An 18,973-nucleotide genomic window follows, 5' to 3' on the forward strand; every position below is an offset into this window, starting at 1 on the left:
TGAGCTTTGGCTCGGGAAGGGCAGCTGGAGTGGTTCTCCTTACCTCCCTTAACAGGTTTTATATTGGTGACACAGTCAGGGGACAACACCAAACCTTGGGTAACAGCCTGTCACCGAGAATTAGAGACTTAAAGTACGAAATACAATTTTTGATAAAGGTCCTGGTCCAACTTTAATAATTGTCCTCTGTATAATCATCATCATCATCACCATCAGCCATGATCAATCAACCGCTGGACGAAGGCCTCCCCAAGCAGCCACCGCCGCCACCACTCGCAGGATCCTGCGACGCAGCATCCCTCCCAACGGCACCTTCCGTCAACTCTCACGCAACGAGGGCCAGAGACGCATTCAGCGAGCGACAGCGGCCCACCGCACCGGCTCGCTGGCGTTGACGGCCGCGATGAGGAAGAAGGTGTAGTCGCGGCCGGGCTCGAGCCGCCGGTTGTAGAAGCCGTCGTAGCTCCGCTCGTCGCCCAGCGTGAACTCGGGCGGGAGCGACGCGAGCCGCGCCGCCACGTACGGCGCCCACGCTCCGTCACCGCCGCCGGCCGATCGGCGCCGCCGGCGCTGCCACCGCCGCTGCCTTTGCCACTGCTGCCGCCGCCGCTGCTGCTCCCGCCGTTGACGCCACCGGTCGCGGCCGTCGCCGTCGGTGGCCGGCACCGGGAGTGGGAGGTCGAGGGCCGAGCGAGGCCGGCGGCGGACCGCGCTAACGCTGCGGCGGTCCCGCAGCGTGTCGAGCAGCTGCCGGGGGATGCACGGCGGGCGGGCGGGCGGGTGGGTGAGCGGACGAGCGGGTGGGTTGAGGGAGAAATAGGGAGGCGGCAGGCAGAGGTGGTGGTGGCGGGCGGGCGGCTAGGATGCAGCACGGCCGCAGGGAACTTATTCGGCCAAACATCGCGAAAGGACGCGAGTCCTGGCACACACGGTTCTTTAAAAGCATGCGTACGCCCGCCTCTGATAATTTAAGTAGCCCCAAGACGCACGCGACCGGGAACGTCAACTTCAAATCCCCCGAACGCCTTATTAACGGAGATTCTGTCCGTGTGCTCAGAGCATGGACTTAGTGTTCGCGTCCCCGCTGCGAGCGCGAGCAGCTTGCACGTGACATCTGCACCTACGATCACCGTGGTTGGCTACGTATGGTGCGAAAGAAGTTCGACATACATACACATAGAAAGGGAGAGCGAATGGGGCGTACAATCATCAGTGCGCAATGTGCTAAAAACGACAAAAATACATTTATATTTTACCAGGTAAGGCCCACTGAGCTACATAGCTCTGTTTCAGAAGCGACCTGCCCACAAATGATAGCTCAACGAAGTGGCCCATCACGTTGAGATTTATAGGAGCCAAATACTGTAAACGCACGTTTATAAATGTGGGTGGGAAAACCGGAGGACCCGGAGAAAAATCCAAGCGACCGCTGGGAGAACATTCAAAACTCCAAATTCACAGCAGGTGTCAAGGGTCTGGATAGAACCCACAACCGCCTGTATACCAGGTGGGACGCCATGCGGTGGTCACCCAGGGAAAGTTGCAACACGATCCACAGATTCCGCTGAAGATCCGCCCCGACAGTTCACAGCCAATGAAGGACTCTATCGCCGTGGACAACTTCATGGTTGCTGCTAACCGGATCGCTTTTGTTTTCAAACCCGTTTGTTCACCTTTCCTGTACACTTTTACACTGCCTGTCGAGTTTTTGTATCGTTTGTCATTGTAACTTTTTGACCCCTGCGCTAACCGACTGGACATCAGTGAAAAAGAGCTTTGTCGTCCCATCGCATTCCTCCAGTATAAATATTCTGATTCTAATCAGCACAACAATACATCTCGTGCAAGATGCTCACAACTCTCTTTGTTTCTGTTTTGTGACATATATATAGAAAAATGTAGTATCCTCTAAGGGACACGGGTCGTTGAAGATGAGGTATGGAAAACGCGAGAGGCACGGCCGGGCCAAGGGAGCCGGCATGGCTGCCTTGAGAGGCCTAATAGCCCTCTTCACTCCGCACGAAACGTTCAATTTAATAACCCCCGCTCTCACCTTGTCCAGCTCCATCTGGTCAGGCGTGTCCCAGGGGATCTCTGCGCGATTCCCCATCCTCTTCAGGGGCACCACCACCAGGTAGTAAGCCCTGCGCGTGCGCACGCACGCACACAAAGATCCCCCCCCCCCCGTATAACCTTTAGCAGACTGTCGGGGCAAAGTGCAGTTCGCGAGCAACTGTGAAGGCCACCACAGCACACGAGGTAGTGGGTGGCCAGCTCCACACCCGGCCGCCTTTGTCTCCCCAGTGGCGATGTTTACACATCGCACCAGGTACTCATTTTAGAGGCTGAGTCGACTTAAGGGAGGCCCAGGATCGGTTCAGATAATTGTGACTGGTATTGGTGGCCGTTGGCGGGAATCGAACTCGTGTCACAGGGTTCGTAGAGCAGCGTGCTAACCGCTATGCTACCACTCCCCCACCTGCACACAAAGAAAACAGACACAAACATCCCCCGCATAGCCTTCAACAGATTGTTGGGGCCAGTGCTGTTAGCGAGCATCGCCTATGAGGACCGGCACGGCATACGAGGGGGTGGACGGCCAGCACCACGCCAGAATGCCTTTGTCTCCCCCCACAAACACACACACACGTGCATGTGCGAGATCAGGTGATGTGTGCCAGTGATATGAAACGTCAATAACACAGTGAACCACAAACTTATTTTTAGATTAATAAGTCCCACAGACTCGGTTAGGAATCACAGAGGAGAGCCCATAGACTTACAAAGGAGAACCCATCGACCACCATAGCAATCATAGCCTAACGTTGAATTCATAAGACAAACATAAGACCCATAGACTTTTACAATGGTGTGCTGATTAAAATTGTCTGCTATCAGATGGAATCTGTCACGTGTAGCTTATTTGAACTCAAAAGTCATTCACCGCATCCTCAATGCATGTATTTGAGAAAACATGAACGTTATATCCTGTGTATGTGTGTACTGATTGGCAGGATGAAAGGTTTTTTTTGGACAGTCGTGAACACTTTTAGCAATACTATCGGTATGGCAATTAAAGAAAAATTGTTTGAATACTACTCCACTTCGTGGCATAAACAAAGGGAAAGAGAAACCCAACTTCATAGCAAACGACCGCCTGCAAAACAAAAAAAACATGCACTTGTAGATAACTGTCCAACGCAGCACAACAACTTTACGTCCACACACAGCGCACAGAGATGCCCTCCGAGATGCGTTTGATATTTTGTGGGGCGTTCGACTATTGGCCAGGGAGTACCCTTTGTTTGTTTGGCTTTTCCCTTTTGATTCATCCCAGCTCACAGGCGAAGGTCAAAGTCATGAGCTCTCTGCCTCTCCTTTTAGGGATGTCAATAAACACCTCCGATGAGCCACGCCGGCTGGATTCAACCGTGGCCACATGGGCCTGGCACTTTTACCTGTGCGTCACTGTGGGAACACGCCGCGCTCGTTCGTCCGCGGCTTGCGTGTGTGCGTGCGTCTATGACGAGTGCGCGGTGACGTGTGGTATACGGGCTGCAGCGCACAAAGAAAAAAGATCCCTCGTGTAGCCTTTAACAAACTGTTGGGGCAAGTGCTCTTAAGCGGGATGGCCAACGCCATGCCAGGCTGCCTTTGTTTCGTTCCCAGTGCCGATATTTACGCACTGCACCAGGTAAGCGTTAAGGGCTGAGTCGACCTAGGGGAGCACCGGTTCAAATGTTCGCCACTGTTATGGGTCGTGAGGTGAGCGGGAATCGAAACTCGGTTCGCCGAATTCTTAGTGCAGTGTGCTAACCACTGCATGACTGCACCTGTTCGCACACCCTAAAACAAATACACATGTATACAACATAGACAAAGATCCCCCGGACGGCCTTAACAGAATGTTGGGGCAAGTGCTGTATACACACACACACGCACGCGTGCGCAAGAGCATTAACCTCTGCAACGTCCCTCTCGTGCAAGCGCACTCCGGCGAGGAACGGCGCGCGACCCACCGGATGTGCAGCTGGTTGGACACTTCCGGCAGCGACACCGTCACGCTGCCGTCCGCCGACACCTTCCCGAGGAACGCGGGACGAGCGCGCAGCGTGTCGGGTGCCGTGCGCACCGTCACCACCTGCTGCAGCCCGCCTGCCGCGCTGCCCCGGTGGGTGAGCCCAAACGAGTACTCCGTGTCGGGCGAGAGGTCGCTGATGAGCCGGTGCGTGGCACGCTCCTCCATCTCCACGCTGCGGTTGTTGTTCACGAGGATCTGGCCATGGCACGTCCCGGGGGAGCGACATCAAGGTAAACTGTCTGGAATGTCTCCTCCCCCCTTAACTGGTATTTAAGAGCTTGCATCTTGAATCCCTCCCTCATTTGATGCAGCAAATCTGGCTGTGACGGTCCCACCTGATGACGGAGACTTGTGTTGCCTCCGAAACGTCGTGGTTTTATTGTTTTATTTTTATTAATTTTAATTTCATTTTTTACCTACGTGACTTTACCCAAAGAACTACGAGTATATGTCTGGAATGTCAACTGTTTTTTTTTATTTGACCAGGTAATGCCCATCCGAGCCATATAGCTTTTTTTGCGGAAGCGACCTGGCCACTGGCCACAAATGATGCCTGAATGAATTGGCTCATCACGTGGAAATGTATCGCGGCCAAATACTCTGAACGCGTGACGTTTATTCTAAACGCCGCGGGAAAAACTGGAGGACCCAGAGAAAAATCCACGTGACCCCGGGGAGAACATACAAACTCCAAATATACAGCAGGTGTCACGGTTGGGATTGAACTCACGACCTCTTGTATACCAGGCAAGGTAGTTAACATCTCGCTACCGCCGCACCTGAGCGCCGTCCCCCTCTCTACTCTGCACCAGATCCTGTAGCAGCTGCGCAGTGGAAACACGGCCTTCAAGATTTGCCCAAACAGTGTCGCGCCATGTGGTGGCCATCAGACTCGTGGAGACCACTCCAATGCCTGTCAAGGTAAAACCGGACCCTCCTCTGTCCTGCAAACGCGTTCCACCCGGTGGAACGGATTGTTTGCCCCCTCATCTTATCCACAACACTCACCCAGCAGTATTCTCTTCTATACCACTGTGCTGTTTGACCCTTTTTGTTTTATGTCACAAAATTCCTAGCACCCGTCCCTGACACCTGTGCCCAAAATGCTAAGGCAACTTCTTTTCGATCTGCCGAGTTAGAACTCGGCGGTCGGATGCATGATGAGTTCCCTTACCTCCCATTCAAATCGGTGTCAATTAAGGGGGATTTATTTTTTGTTTACTTAAAGTGTTTTATGCTACCTTCCCCACAGCTATCGGATCCTTTTGAATGCACAGAGCACAACTGGCCCAATTACCCTTTCCTGTAGACTCAGACTAATCCCTCGTCCCTTCCAAAGTGGCTTTCAGAGACCACCCAGAAAGCTGCTCTGATTAAGCAATATTCTCTTGAACTGCTGTTCACAGTCTCCTCGACTACGCCTGAAACAGGGAGAGGAGAACAAACGAACGAACGACGCTGTGCTTGCTTCGCCAATAGTGATTGGGCAAGTGCTTTAGAGGGGTTTTGAGAGAGGATATTTTGGCCTAATCTTCTGCACTGGGCCGGATGGAAGAGGTGGGAGTAACCCCACCGCACGTGTCCTGCCAATCGACCAACAGCATTGAGAACACCCATGTCCACTGCTGGGTGGACAGAGGATCGATGAAACTCCTCCCATTGTCTCAACTGCCGCGCCGAGAGGCTGGGCCGACGCGACCCCTGGATTTGCAAGTCCGTCGCCCTGACCGTTACGGCACGGCACGGCGTTCTTTTTGATTCGTGAGGTTTATACAAATGTGAACGCATCTCAAGCTTCTGCGCGGAAACAGAGGGCACGCTATTTTACAGAGCCAGGTTTGTCAGTCAGCCATTGGCGAAGGGAAAAACAGCCTTGAGATACACTTGAACAGGGGCAGGGAGTCGACAGTATGGATGGTGTTGCTCTGCTACACTTGCAAGCTTAGGCTTAGTTGGCCAATGCGATGCCATCATCACAGCACAAACACCACTCCAAGTGGAGAGCGGTGCATTAAAGGGCAAAGGGGATTAGTGTGGGACTTGGAATCCAGCGTCAGGAGGCTCACCCGGAACGGCGTGCCGTAGGAATCCGGCGTCTCCCAGGAGAAGAGAACGGCCGTCTTCATCACGGCCTTGACTCGGAAATTTTTGGCAAAACCTGCTAATGTAAAACAAACAAACACGGAGGCCAAATCGCTCACGACACTGCCCGACGTTCGCACGCTCGATCTCTCTCTCTCTCAAGCCCAACGATCGCCTTCAGCACCACGACCCGCGTCCAACAAAGATGGGCACACGCTGGCATTTTTTTTTTGACCGAAACGCCGGCCGGAGAGCCAACGTATTCATATTCTTAGTATTTTTCGGTAAAGTCACGTAGGTAAATTTTTTAATTAATTATTTTACTTTTATTAATTTTAATTTTTTACCTATGTGACTTTACCGAAAAAACCTAAGAATATGAATCCTTGCAGTCACGAAAGCTTCAAATCTAGAAACACCAACGTATTCTTTTGTCCGTCTCACCGTCCCCGTCGTTATGGCTGGAGATTGCCCCCCTCATCTTCCTGCCACGTGGCTTCACTCCCACCTGCCTGCATTTCCAGAGTTGGCTTGCGCGGACAAATGCTACACGACTATATATTGGTCGGGAAGGGCAATAGGCCGGTGGACTTAAAGCACATTTCATTGATGTGTGGAGATGGGAGACAAAATGGAGCTCTGCTGATGCCTCGATGTAGCAAAGCCGCGACATAATTCCTCCGCGACACTGTAAGATATGAATTTTTGTGACATGATAATTACTGCGATAGAAGTTTCCTATAACTTAGTCACTATTTGCCATTTTTATTGCACCGTCTTTGTGCTTTGCTGTACATCCACTTACAAAAAGTGTAATGTTCTTTCAATGTGGTTTACTCAACACAAGCCTAACATAATTATTCCAATTATTGCATCTATAACGCTTATTACGCACAATCCGTAAGGCATAGAGTACGATTCATGAAATAATCAGACCAACGGAAATCACAACACGACGATATTTTGGAAAACGGACGGCACGATTCATCGTGCACCATACGACGTATCACAGCGACCCTGCACAGGATGTGTACCTCTGCTTCCCGCGAGGCTGGCTGGGAGCACAATTAAGTCAGCAGTCCGGCTGTCTGCCCGTCTGCCCGTCTCTATGTAAAGTCAGAGGCGGCTATTGAATGCTGCTATTACAGGCGAACAATAAATCCGTGTTGTCAATTAGAGGCTCAAGGCCACTCCCGGCCAAGGTTAACAGAAAAGGCTCCACATCTCTTCTCTCTCTCTCTCTACACCACTTCTGTGCAACGCTCTCGGGGGGGGGAGGGGAGTTGCATGTATTATTCAAGAGGAGGGGAGTTGCCTGTAATTGAAACACAACTACACATTGCTGCAACACTGTTTGCGCGCCCTAATACACGTTTCGTCAGCCAAGTACGCTTGGAAACTCTACGCAGCTTAGCCAGTGGGGAGACAAAGAAATAACATATTTGGAAAAATAATCGTTCAAATTAACGTGTAATACATTCAGTGAGTGGGGGGAGGGGGAGAAGGGTGGGGGCGGTGGCAGTGATTTGCGACCTGAGTTGGATTCCTGGCACATGGCCCGAATAATCAGCATTGACCAATGTCTGGGTATATGGGGAAGGGCGTTCGAGACTCCAAGGGCAGCAGAGACGAAAGAGTGACCCTGCCATTGGCCGAGACCTTCGTGAGAAATCCTTGGTTGCCGAGGTGTAGAGCGCATGAAGGATAGCAGATGGGATTAGAAGGGAGAGGTCGGGGAGTGTTAGGTAGAGTTGCGTGGGCAGGGATAGAGTGCGACGATAGGGGAGAGGTAGGAGAGTGCGTGTGGATGGCAGAAAAGCGAGATGAGAGGGGAGAGGTGTGTGGCAGGCTGGTATAGTAAGATGAGAGGGTAATGTGCGGAAGTGCGTTGATGGCAGTAGAGTGAGCTGACAGGTGAAGGTAGGAAACCACGTGGATGGGACCAGGGTGTGACATGAGATTAGTTGAGAAGTTGGGATTGTGGTCTCGGATGTGTAGACCTCATGGACTAATTTCTTTGTTGTGAAACCTTTTTCGTTGTTTGTGATTTTTTGTTTCGGTGCCATTTCTAAATTTGTTTACTCATTTTGGATTTCGCTTGGTAGTATGTATGTATGTTGAACTTCTTTCGCACTGTACCGTGCTAATCGGAGGCATTAATTTGCTTGGTAGTGGCTGTATATCAAGATTTGTTCCTCATTTATATAATAATGAATGTAGATGATTACAAGATGCTATTAGCATGAATGACACTACATACAATTAAAGCAGCATTATTATTCGAGAGGTGAGAGGTAGCAAGATGAGCGTCCCCCCCTCCCTTCCTGCCACGTCCGCGTGCGCGCGCCTCCGCCAACCCCTCCGCCCGCTCTCACCCTGGTCGACGATGGCCGTGCGGAAGGTGTTGGTGGGCCCAAAGGGTCCGGCCCCCTTGGCGGTGTGAGCCTGCACCTTCACCACGTACACCGTGTCCGGCTTGAGGTTCGCGAGCGTGGCGCCGGCGCTCGCCGACGACACCGACGCCTCCTCGCGCTTGCTCATCTCGCGGTACGCCAGCGTGTAGCGCACGATGCGTCCGTTCTGCCGGGCCAGCACCGGCGGCTCCCAGCGCAGCTGCGCCGCGCTCGCGCTCAGCCACGCCACCACGAGGCTCTGCGGGATGCCGCTCGGCACGCCCTCGGGCGTGGTGACCCGAGCCTCCCCTTCCTCGCCGAGGCCCGCCCGGTTTTTCGCCGCCAGCCGGAACACGTAGGTGGCGCCCTGGTGCAGGCCGGTGACCGTGTGGCGGTCCTGGCGCTCGTCGAACTCCAGCGAGGAGAGCGGCCGCACGTCCTCGCGGCCGTAGGAGAAGCGGTAGCCCTGCAGGGCGCCGTGCGTCTCGTCCGGCGGCTGCCACGTGACCAGCGCCACCGTGGACTCCGGCAAGGACACCTGCACGCTCGGTCTGTCAGGCACTGGGGGCAGGACATCAGAATCAGAATGTTTGTTTACACCGGAGGAATCCGACGAGCTACAAAGCTGTTTTTCACAGACGTCCAGTCGACATGCGGCGCTTGTCAAACACGAATGCCATTGTGCCTCCGATCCGCACGGTTGGCCATGCACGGTGCGAAATAAGTTCAACATACACACATCGTCGCCGCGTCTGCTGTGGATAGCCAAGCATTCGGCTGTGAACCCAGGTTTTTGTGTTTGTTTATATTTCTTTACGCGCGCTGCCGAAACGCACGCGAGGTGCTGGAGCCGTCAAGGGGAAAGAGCTCAGGCCGGATGTTAGGACAGTCTCAAGGGCAGATCCTGGAGGTCGTTGCGTTCACTGGAGCAGCAGTTGCAGCGTCTGGTTATAGGGGAGCGACTTGCGGCATCGTCGACGGCTTTTGGCCATGACATCTTGAGGTTTAAAATAAAGGTCCACTGCTGGTACAACATGTTACGGGAAAATCTAAAACCAGTCGTGCATTGGATTGAATGTGTCAGTCGTTCTAGATTTGAAGCTTTCGTGACTGCAATAATTCATATTGTTGGGTTTTTTCGGTAAAGTCACGTAGGTAAAAAATGTAAATTAATAAAAGTCAAGTACTTACTTGATACAGCGAGCGTGCTGTGAGGCTTGTGTTGCCTCCGAAACGTCGTGATTTTACTTTTATTTTTTATTTTACTTTTATTAATTTTAATTCTAATTTTTTACCTACGTGACTTTACCGAAAAAACCTAAGAATATGTGTCAGTCGTTTTTCATCGAACAACAACAACATTGCTAGGGTAAAAAATAGTTACCCCACTCAAGTTAGTCGCGATCAGTGCTCATTTCCCGATTATAGCCCAAAGCCAGTGGTGGAAATTCCACATTCCCGTGGCATAGGTGGGTCCTTCCATAAGACACATTTCGAGGACGTCACCACAAAGTGGGAGTCATTTGAGCGACAGCGGAGTGATGAAAGACCGAGTCAATTCCTCGACTGTGATTTCTATTGCAGACGAGGCATTGGGTTACTTTACTGCTGTGCCACACAGCCCGATCTGCTACAAATGGTAAATGATTGTTTACTGATGGTGGAGTCGCGACACAATGACAGTGCCAAGAGGCAGCAGCGACTGCTGTAGACACGCTATGCCTCTCTGCTGCCCATAAACCCCTGGGAACTAATGCGCTCACAGATTTTGCTGTTATTTCACAGGGAGAATAGCCACATCTTGCCTCCTCTGTGTACGATTCCTCCACGGTAAATTGCCTCACCACATACTCACCCCATGCACGTAAAGATACACAAAGATTCTCCGCTAAGCCCAATAAACTATTGGGACCATCGCTGACATCGAGAATCTGTGAAGGCCGACACGGCACATGAGAGAGGTGGGTGGACAGCACCACGTCCGTCTCCCTAGCGACGATGTTTATACACCACGCCCCGTACTTATTTGAGGCCGAGTCGACCTACGGGAGGTCCAGGACCGGTTCAGATACTCGTCACCGATGTCGGCCGTGAGCGGCAATCGGACTTGGTGCCCCGGGCTCGCGGCGCAGCGCGCTAACCGCGACACCACCGCTCACCGTCACACACACAGACACACACACACACGTACAGACGCACACACACACACGTACAGACGCACAGTCGCACCTGCGGCCCCGGTGCCGATGAGCTTGGCCTTGCTGCGCGCTCCGTCCCCCTTGGCGGTGTAGGCCGTCACGGTGAAGGAGTACGTGCTCTCGGGCCTCAACCCCGACACCACCAGCTCCTGTGCGCCGCGTCACGGGGTCGGGGGAAAATCGCGCGCCGGTCAACGGTTCAAGAGGTCAAGGCAAAATTGCGCTCTTCATGCAGAGCTTTACATAAAAAAAAAAACCCGCTGACGACAATAAAAACCCTCGGACGAATAAATCCAGCTCCAGCATCTCGTGCGCGCCCAGGCCGTGGTGGCGGTGGCTACACACGTGGCTGCCCGTCATCCAGCACTGTGGAGGCAGCAGTAGCAAGGGTTGGTGGATCGACATTCAAATGTTGCGAAACTCCCTTCCCGTGGGTATCCAGATGTCATACCCTGGATCGCCAAGAGAAGGCGGTATAGCAGGCACGGACTCATCTCTATCTGCAAGTGCTGCGGACTGTGCAGCGATTGTGAGATGTACTTTTGCATGAATGACCCTGGGATATAAAAACACCGATGATTATTATTACTATAATTTCACAATTTTTTTTACGCGATTTAAAAACATTGACTGTGCCTGATAGGAGTAGTGACGGAGTTCCATGACAACACCACCACCACGCGGGGCAACTCCGACAGCACAGCACAACCCCTGTAAAAAAAAAAACCTACGCAGTGGAAGGGTGCCATGTACCCAGGTAAACTCAAGACCGCACACACACGTGCACAGGCTGGTCCAGATGTCTTGCGACCACCCCCCTCCCCCCCAATTAATTGACCCCTAATATTTTATTTTTCCTTCGCCCATTCATTTCTGTTTTAAATAAACCTCCCTTCTTCATTCCAGATGGCTGATACGAGTTCATTTTACTGTTGAAGAAGGGCTTTGCAGCGAGCGTAAATGGGCTTCATGAAATTCACAAACCAGAAACAACCAGTGAAAGGTGTTTATCGAAAGGATTTTAGTGAAAGAGTCAACTAAAGCAGCTCCGGCAGCAAATCTGAAATAACAGAAACGATTATGCAAAGGAAAAACATTCCAGAGGTCAATAAATTGGGGGGGGGGGGGGGGGTCACAAGACATCACATCTGGACCACCCTGTGTAAAAGCATTGCCCCATGCTGGCGCGGCCCAATTTGTTCCGTTTCCGTCGCCACGTTGCAATCCCAAGCTCAACGCGACATTTAACTGGAGCCGAGCCTCAGGGGGGGGGCTTCCTTTCTCTGGCCACGACTACGAAGCGTAACGTCGCGTTCACACCCAGCAGGGTGGCCTGCCACGGTTTTGTTAAATTACCATCCCCCCCCCCCCCCCACTAGGAGTGACCAAAACAAATTAAAAGCAAAGCCAAGGTTAGCGGGGGCGGTGTCGCAAGGCCGGTGGTGGTGGTGGCGGCAGCGCAGCGGTTAGTGGCGCCTGCCACTCACCAAGCCGGTGAGTGACGAGGCCAACAGTTCAATCCCCGCAGCCACCCCGTGGTAAACACGGCGGGGGCATTCATTGCCCGCTCCGCACAGACATGGATCCGAAGGCAAACGCGTTCGCGCTGCCTGTTGTTGTTATTACCACCGCCGCTGCTGCTGCTGCTGACTGCCGCACTATGAGGTTTCCCCCTCCACGACGCCTGGCCAACGTGGAAGAGTAGGCCAATTTGAAAAACAAAAGCCTCTCTCGAGCTCAGTTTCGTGCAGGACCTTCTGCCGGAAGTGGCGTGCACAAGGTAATTGCAGGGCTGCACCTTTACCGTAATGTGAGGTTTAGCCTAGCTGCGCTGATCTTCACACCGGCTTTCGGCTTTGCGACCGTTAACGTTTAACATTGAGAATTCCACAGGTACATTGGCCCGCTTCTGTAATCCTCATGCATAACATGTCATCCTGACAATCCTGAAAGAGCCTTAGTCTAGCTTTCTTAGCTTTTTGTTAAAACACAAAAAGTAAACAATACATTTTTTTTTAATAATATTTGCTGGATATGCATTTGACCTTCAGCTGACAGGCATGAGCTCTCAATGCAGGTACAAATAAAACGCCGTTCTGTTAATAATGTACATTAAAAAAATGTGGGTCATCAGCGTATCGGATTTCCAGACTAATATTGAGACCAGTCTTATCAAGCGGCATTTGTTCAAGCAAGACAATTCCGGGCAGGTTTAGAGTTTTATACTCTTTGGTTCTTTAGAGTTTTATGTTTGTGTAGATTATCGACGAAGGCCCTGCTGCCTTGTACGTGCTCCCTGCTTCTATCAAAGTCCCCAGCCAAATATTCATTCAACGGGGACAGGTCGCTCTTTCTCCTGTGCTGCTCCCAAGGTCTAGAACTCCACCCCCCCCAACACCCTCCAAAAAAACCCCTCGATGTTTAAGACCAATTTCTAGACCTTCTGCTGTGCCTCTCTCTCTCTCTGTGTATGAACTGGGATAAACGAATCAAGACAGTACGCGCCTCTTCCCCCCCCCCATGACACACATCCCATTGCTTTTGTCCCGGCATCTTGAGATGCCGTTAAATTTCGGCGCCGTATGAATCCAAATTGTACCGTGGATTTGCGTAACGTCTCTCAAAGCACTTGCTTGCAGCTGTGCACAGGACACTCATTTAAAATACTACCCCTTCATTTGTACTATTTATATTCATCATTGACATCATAACCGATCGTTGATCTATCCACTGCTGCACGAAGGACAAGAGGGGAAGTATTCGTATTGTCCTATCGTGTGTTTGTTTGTGTTTGTTGTCGTAACGTTCTGACCTGCCCCCCACTGGGCATCTGTGCAACAAGGGCTTCACAGCTCATCGGACTCCTCAAGTGCTAATAATTATATTCTGATTCTTTGACGGTCTTGTGGCGACCGCCACAATCAGGCGTCGCTTACGCATGCGAGGTGACCTCTTCGCTCCGTCTCTACGGCGGCCGCTTGCGAGAAGACGGCCGCCGCCTTTCCTCTCGCCCCCATTTCCCCTTCCGCCACCGCCTTGGGGTGGAGCCGTGAAGTGATGGAAGATTCGGCACTTTCAGCCGCCTCGCAGACTGTCGCAGGCAGCCTTCCCCGTCTCTATCTCACCTACGTGGCTCTCTCACATCTGCATGGCTCATCTACGTGGCTGTCCCCCCCGCCCGCCCCCGCTCTGCCCGTGGGCCTGCGCAAATTTTTCTCTTTTTTTAACAAGTGAATGCGTAAACCTTGACGGGCACTTAGGGATGCGCGCTTGGCAAGGCAAGGTGGGGAGCGGTCAGGGGGGGAGCGGTCAGGGGCAGGATCTAAGAGAAAGACACTGGCGTATATAAAACACCGCAACAAAGTGAGCGAAGAGCAGCAGCAATTCAACGGCTGGTAAAAGAATTCCGCTCGCTTCCATTGTTTCGCCGGTTCTTCTGTTTAGACGCGGGCGCCGCTCCGCCGTAGGCCTCGGCGAAACGGCGGAGTTCACGGGCGTTGGATAAATAAAGAAATGAACAAATAAAATGGGGGTGGTGGTGGTGGGGGGAACGAAGCGCAAAAAGAACAAACGCATAATGAGAAGGTGCGTATAACTACGGGGGCTCAAGGACAACTTCGGCGGCGTGGCAAGGACGAGCGTTGCTACTGGGCGCCGCTGTTCCTGCACACTTATCGTGCCTCTGTGCAACGAGCAGCTAATCCGTACGAGTGCATATTACGTGCGCGCGTTACGTATACTCGTCCACAAAAGCTCGTCCTGGACCCGCTCCACCCAATGTCAATGAATGAGGCTTTTGTTGTCGTGATGACTCAGCTGCATTGGCGGTGGCGGGCAAACAAAACGACAACAAAATACTCAACGCAGTTGTCGCTAACACTGTGGCCCTAAAAGTAAAAGAGGGACACGTTCGTCTGTTGGGATTTTGTGGACACATTGGTCTTCACAGATGAATATGAGAGTGAACCAGTGACCTCTGGATTCCTCTGCACTAAAAAGTGAAAGGAAAGTACACTGGGATGCACACCACACTCTGAGCGATATTCTCCGCCAAAGCAAGGCCGGAGGAGGCACAGAGAAGCGGACAGTGCAGTCATCACCCCTGCCTGCCTGCCGGCCGGCTCGGCGGCTCGCTTTGGCGGCGTTCCTGGTGGAACACGCGTGCCGGTGCACAAACACGGTGGTCAAATTAACGGGGCCTAATCTGGCCACATCAGCAAGGCACCCTACCCGTGGGGGTACACGGGCAACGTGGCAAATTAGTGCAATTAACTTCCCCCCTTGTCATCTAATCGATTGCCCCGCTCCCCTGGCTGCGTACCCACCCCCCCACCCCATCGTTCCTAATTGCACCGTGCCCGAGCCCCAGCTCACGAGATGCGGGCCCGTCCTCGTAGCTGAAAATGAAATGCGCCGCACTCCATCTTGCCCGCTGCGGTAGCGTCGCTCGGGTGGAATTGGGGAGGATGAAGAACCAAAAAAAAGAACAAAAAAACGACGAATTCCAGTGACTGGTTTTTCGCGATCGTTCCGTAAAAGCTCCCCGATGTGTTTGAGGGGGGGGGGGGGGGGTTTGTGCCGGGTGCTGTTGGGGGGTGATGTCCGACGTTTTTCGCCGCGTGCAGTGAACTGCGTCAGGAGCTGCCGGGCAGCACATCGAGCGGAATGAGAGTGCAACCCAGAAAATGCATCAGAGAGATAAACCGAGAATTCAAGTTCTTACAAAACAGGCGAAGAATAGGGTATTTACAAGCTTGATAATCTCTCCAAACTGCCATGAAAGAAGGACTGGTGTTTATACAGGTATTAAAAAGGTATTATATATTACAAGCAAAGCACTCATTCAAATTGCATTGTGCAAACATTTCCATCAGGCCTTCCATAAAAGGGTATTGAGACTCAGTGAGGCTTTGGCCAGGTAAATAAATTACGTTTTTAATGCCATGTTAATCCACTTCTGGACGAGTGCTCCCTTATGTTATATCCATCATATGATTGTTTGGCCATACTTCACCATGCTGATCAGTGTGGTCTGGTGAAGGGAGGTCCACCGTTGGCTCAGCGATCGCTCGCCAGAGATATTAAGCCATGGCTGGGAATCGAACTGGGCCATCTTGGGTTCACAACGCAGTGTGCTAACCACTGCACAACTGCTCCTACCAAAAGTACATTGTGCCATATACATTGCATGATTGCGTATAAAATACACACCATGAAACGATATATATATTCGGCTGAATATATAAGCCATTCTCTCGTTAATGGAATTTGACAATGGAAACATATCTCTTTGGTTTTCGAACATCTTAACACCTGTCTCATTGTCTTGCCACTGGCAAAAAGGTCCCATAGATGGAATTGGAAAAACATCCCAACGTGCACGGCCCTCTTGAAAAATGTTTTTGCCATTCAGTGGGATTTTCATGGATCCCGAAAGGGCATTAATGGTATCACAGGCCAAATTCTGCCGATGAGACACGGCTGAGTCAAAAACTGGTCCAGGGGTCACCTTGTTAAAAACCAATGCTCCTGGCCAAACCAACCCACTTAAAACGTTTGTATAACCCCCTATAAGTGAGGGGCATTTACATTGCCAAATTTTAATAATCATATTTGCATACAGCCATTCACAACAAAGTCTCAAAGGCCCTCTCGGCCAATGGGAGCCGCCGCTTACGCTGGGTCAGCAGGCCACAGCGGCAGCCTGCGTCAATATATTGAGGTGTGACCCCGAATGAAGGCCGCCTGCTGAGACACTGACCGGATCGTACCAATCCCTAGTGGGTGAAGGCGAGAAGGGGGGGGGGGAGGGGGTGTGAACGTGTTGTCAGGTATGGAGCTCCCCGAGCCCAGAGCTCCCCTGAGACAGCCTTGGCTCTGTTGGCTGAGGCTGAGTCACTAATAAGGACCCTGCATAAATCAACGGGGAGCGAGGAAGAAAGAACCCCCCCCCAACCCACCCCCCTTGGGGACATGGCACAAACCGGCTGAATAAATTACCCTAAACATTTCGGAACCCAAACGGCCAGCCAGGTTTTTGCAGTGCCTGCCACACATACACACACACAAACACAAATCTATCTGTCTATATATAAAATACAATTCTGTTCAGGTCTGCAGTGTAATAAAAGTACAAAAATGTACCCGTCTATTTCGCAAACTTAAAGCATTCGCCATGCGCGTGAAACACACGCAAAAAAGAACGTCTCAATTAAAATAAAAATAGAAAAAAAGAGGAACAGGTAAAAAGAACGGGAAAATGTTTTAATCAGCCTCGCTTGTCGTGTTGCTATGTCACACGGCACACTACAGCCGTGCCAAGTTGTCTCATTAGGGTGCCTAAGTTTGGCACTTTGAGCCGAGCCATCCCCGTGTCCCTCCCCTCCAAGGGCCGCGTGCTGCTCTGGGCTCATCCGACGCGGTGCCCCTCCAGCCACGGGCTGCGCCGCGCCGCATTCACAAAGTGCCACAACGCTTAGCTGGCAAGCCACCCCCCCTCAACAGCTCAATAACCTGTGGTGAACTGGCGTAGAGAGCGCATTTAATGACAACCATAAAAGCCCGGAGCACAAGATCGAAGCTGAGCGGCAGGTCTTCCTCACGCACCGCATGTTTGCACAGCGCTCCGGCAAAATATTGACGAGATATGACGCTTCTCTTTCCCGGGATACAACCTGCCGGGGCACGTGACCTCGCCCGGGCGTCGTAAAGCAACGGCGCACAACGGTCCACTTTGAGGGGCCATTAACGGCAAGTGCAATGAGCACCTTTGGACCTGTCCTCGTGTACAATAATAATGCCACCATTACAATGGTAGTGTGTGACATTTCCTCACCAAATATATATATTGATTTTGCAATAGAGGTAGACGAAAGAAAAAAATAGCTGGAGAACAAAATACCAAATGTGCCCCGAGATTCAGGTTAAACGCATCGGCGGTATAAAGTGTTAGCGGCGTAACAGTTAGACATCGTCATCAGCCATGATCTATCAACTGCTGGATGAAGGCCTCCATGCAAGCCGCCAACATCTCTGGCGATTCCATTGCTCCGTCTCCACGGGTGAACACTCTTTGGAGGCATTCCATTTCTCGGCCGCCACGCCATCGTGATTTTAACTTGGGTGGCCAAATAAAAAAAAATGGTGGAAAAAAAATGTGCCCCGCAATTTTTCTTCCAGGGCCCAAAAATCCAAAATCGGAATTTTCAAACGTCTCCAGTTATAATTGTGGACCCAACTATATTCGTGCTAAACATAACATTTCTACGCCTTATAGAAAAAATATCAGTCACTCGTTCACTCGCTCACAGCCGTCTATTTAAGATGCTATGATTGGTGCTATGCACATCACGCTTCAAATGAGGCCTAACAATGTAACCTTTTTTTAGCAATCAGCTCTGCAAATGTTTAATCCATCCTTCACACGACATGCACCGATTTAATTAACACACCCATAATGAGCAACACAAAAACACACCGATAATCGCAGCCACCGCAGTCAAATGTGAAATTTGAAACGCAGCTCAACTTCTGTCGCTGCCAAGCTTTTCTTTAATCAACATCATCAACCATGTTCAATCCACTGCTGGATGAAGCCCTCCCCAAGTTGACAGTATGTCTCATGATCCTGCGATGTAATAATCTGCCTAGCACCTGCGCACAGACTTACAATTTTTTTTTATACAAACTGACATCGCCTCATCTCATTGGTGGATGTCCTCTTGAACGTGTTCCATCCCTTGGCTGCCATTCCGTTATTGTTCTCGACCACCGTCTATAATCCCTTCTAACGACGCATCCCGAAACAAGTGCACTGATTTTTCTTAGCAATTTGAATGGGATCATTGGCCCGCGTGCATTCTATAACACTGGTCAACAAAAAAACTAACTTTTTTTCTGGCCTGGACTTTTTGCAGCTATCGGCATACCCCATTTTCATTGATTTTACCCGAAATTAACTCTGTCACTTATGATTGCAAGTTCTTGCGAGTCAGTGACTGCTTTAGTGTTAAAATATGGTGCTGTATTTTTAGGATAGTGTGTTTATAATATCATTTTATGTAGATATCCACATTTATTTAATATTTTTCTTGTGCAGTTTTTATTGAAAATGCAATATTTGATATCTCAAAAACCTGATGTGATAGACAAAAACTGATGCCAGATTTGGAATCAGCACCCCAAAATTACCTTAAACCCGTTGGAATACCTTATGCCAG

The 18,973-nt window shown here is 51.1% G+C and overlaps 1 protein-coding gene across 9 annotated transcripts in view; it reads right to left on the minus strand.

The window, feature by feature from the left end:
• LOC144941126 (receptor-type tyrosine-protein phosphatase delta-like) overlaps positions 1–18,973 on the minus strand; it is a 613,380-nt gene that overhangs the window by 56,453 nt on the left and 537,954 nt on the right. For 8 of the 9 annotated variants that reach the window (XM_078867646.1, XM_078867648.1, XM_078867645.1 and 5 more), the window contains 6 exons: positions 10,786–10,903; positions 8,539–9,117; positions 6,148–6,242; positions 4,020–4,276; positions 2,054–2,144; positions 379–747 (listed from right to left, as the gene is read on the minus strand). In XM_078867646.1, the coding sequence (XP_078723772.1) occupies positions 379–747; positions 2,054–2,144; positions 4,020–4,276; positions 6,148–6,242; positions 8,539–9,117; positions 10,786–10,903 (1,509 nt within the window). The remainder of the gene's footprint in view (positions 1–378; positions 748–2,053; positions 2,145–4,019; positions 4,277–6,147; positions 6,243–8,538; positions 9,118–10,785; positions 10,904–18,973) is intronic. The other variant, XM_078867650.1, reaches the window with a different exon arrangement.

The sequence above is a fragment of the Lampetra fluviatilis genome, chromosome 24, assembly GCF_964198595.1.
Source record: "Lampetra fluviatilis chromosome 24, kcLamFluv1.1, whole genome shotgun sequence".
Taxonomy (NCBI): domain Eukaryota; kingdom Metazoa; phylum Chordata; class Hyperoartia; order Petromyzontiformes; family Petromyzontidae; genus Lampetra; species Lampetra fluviatilis.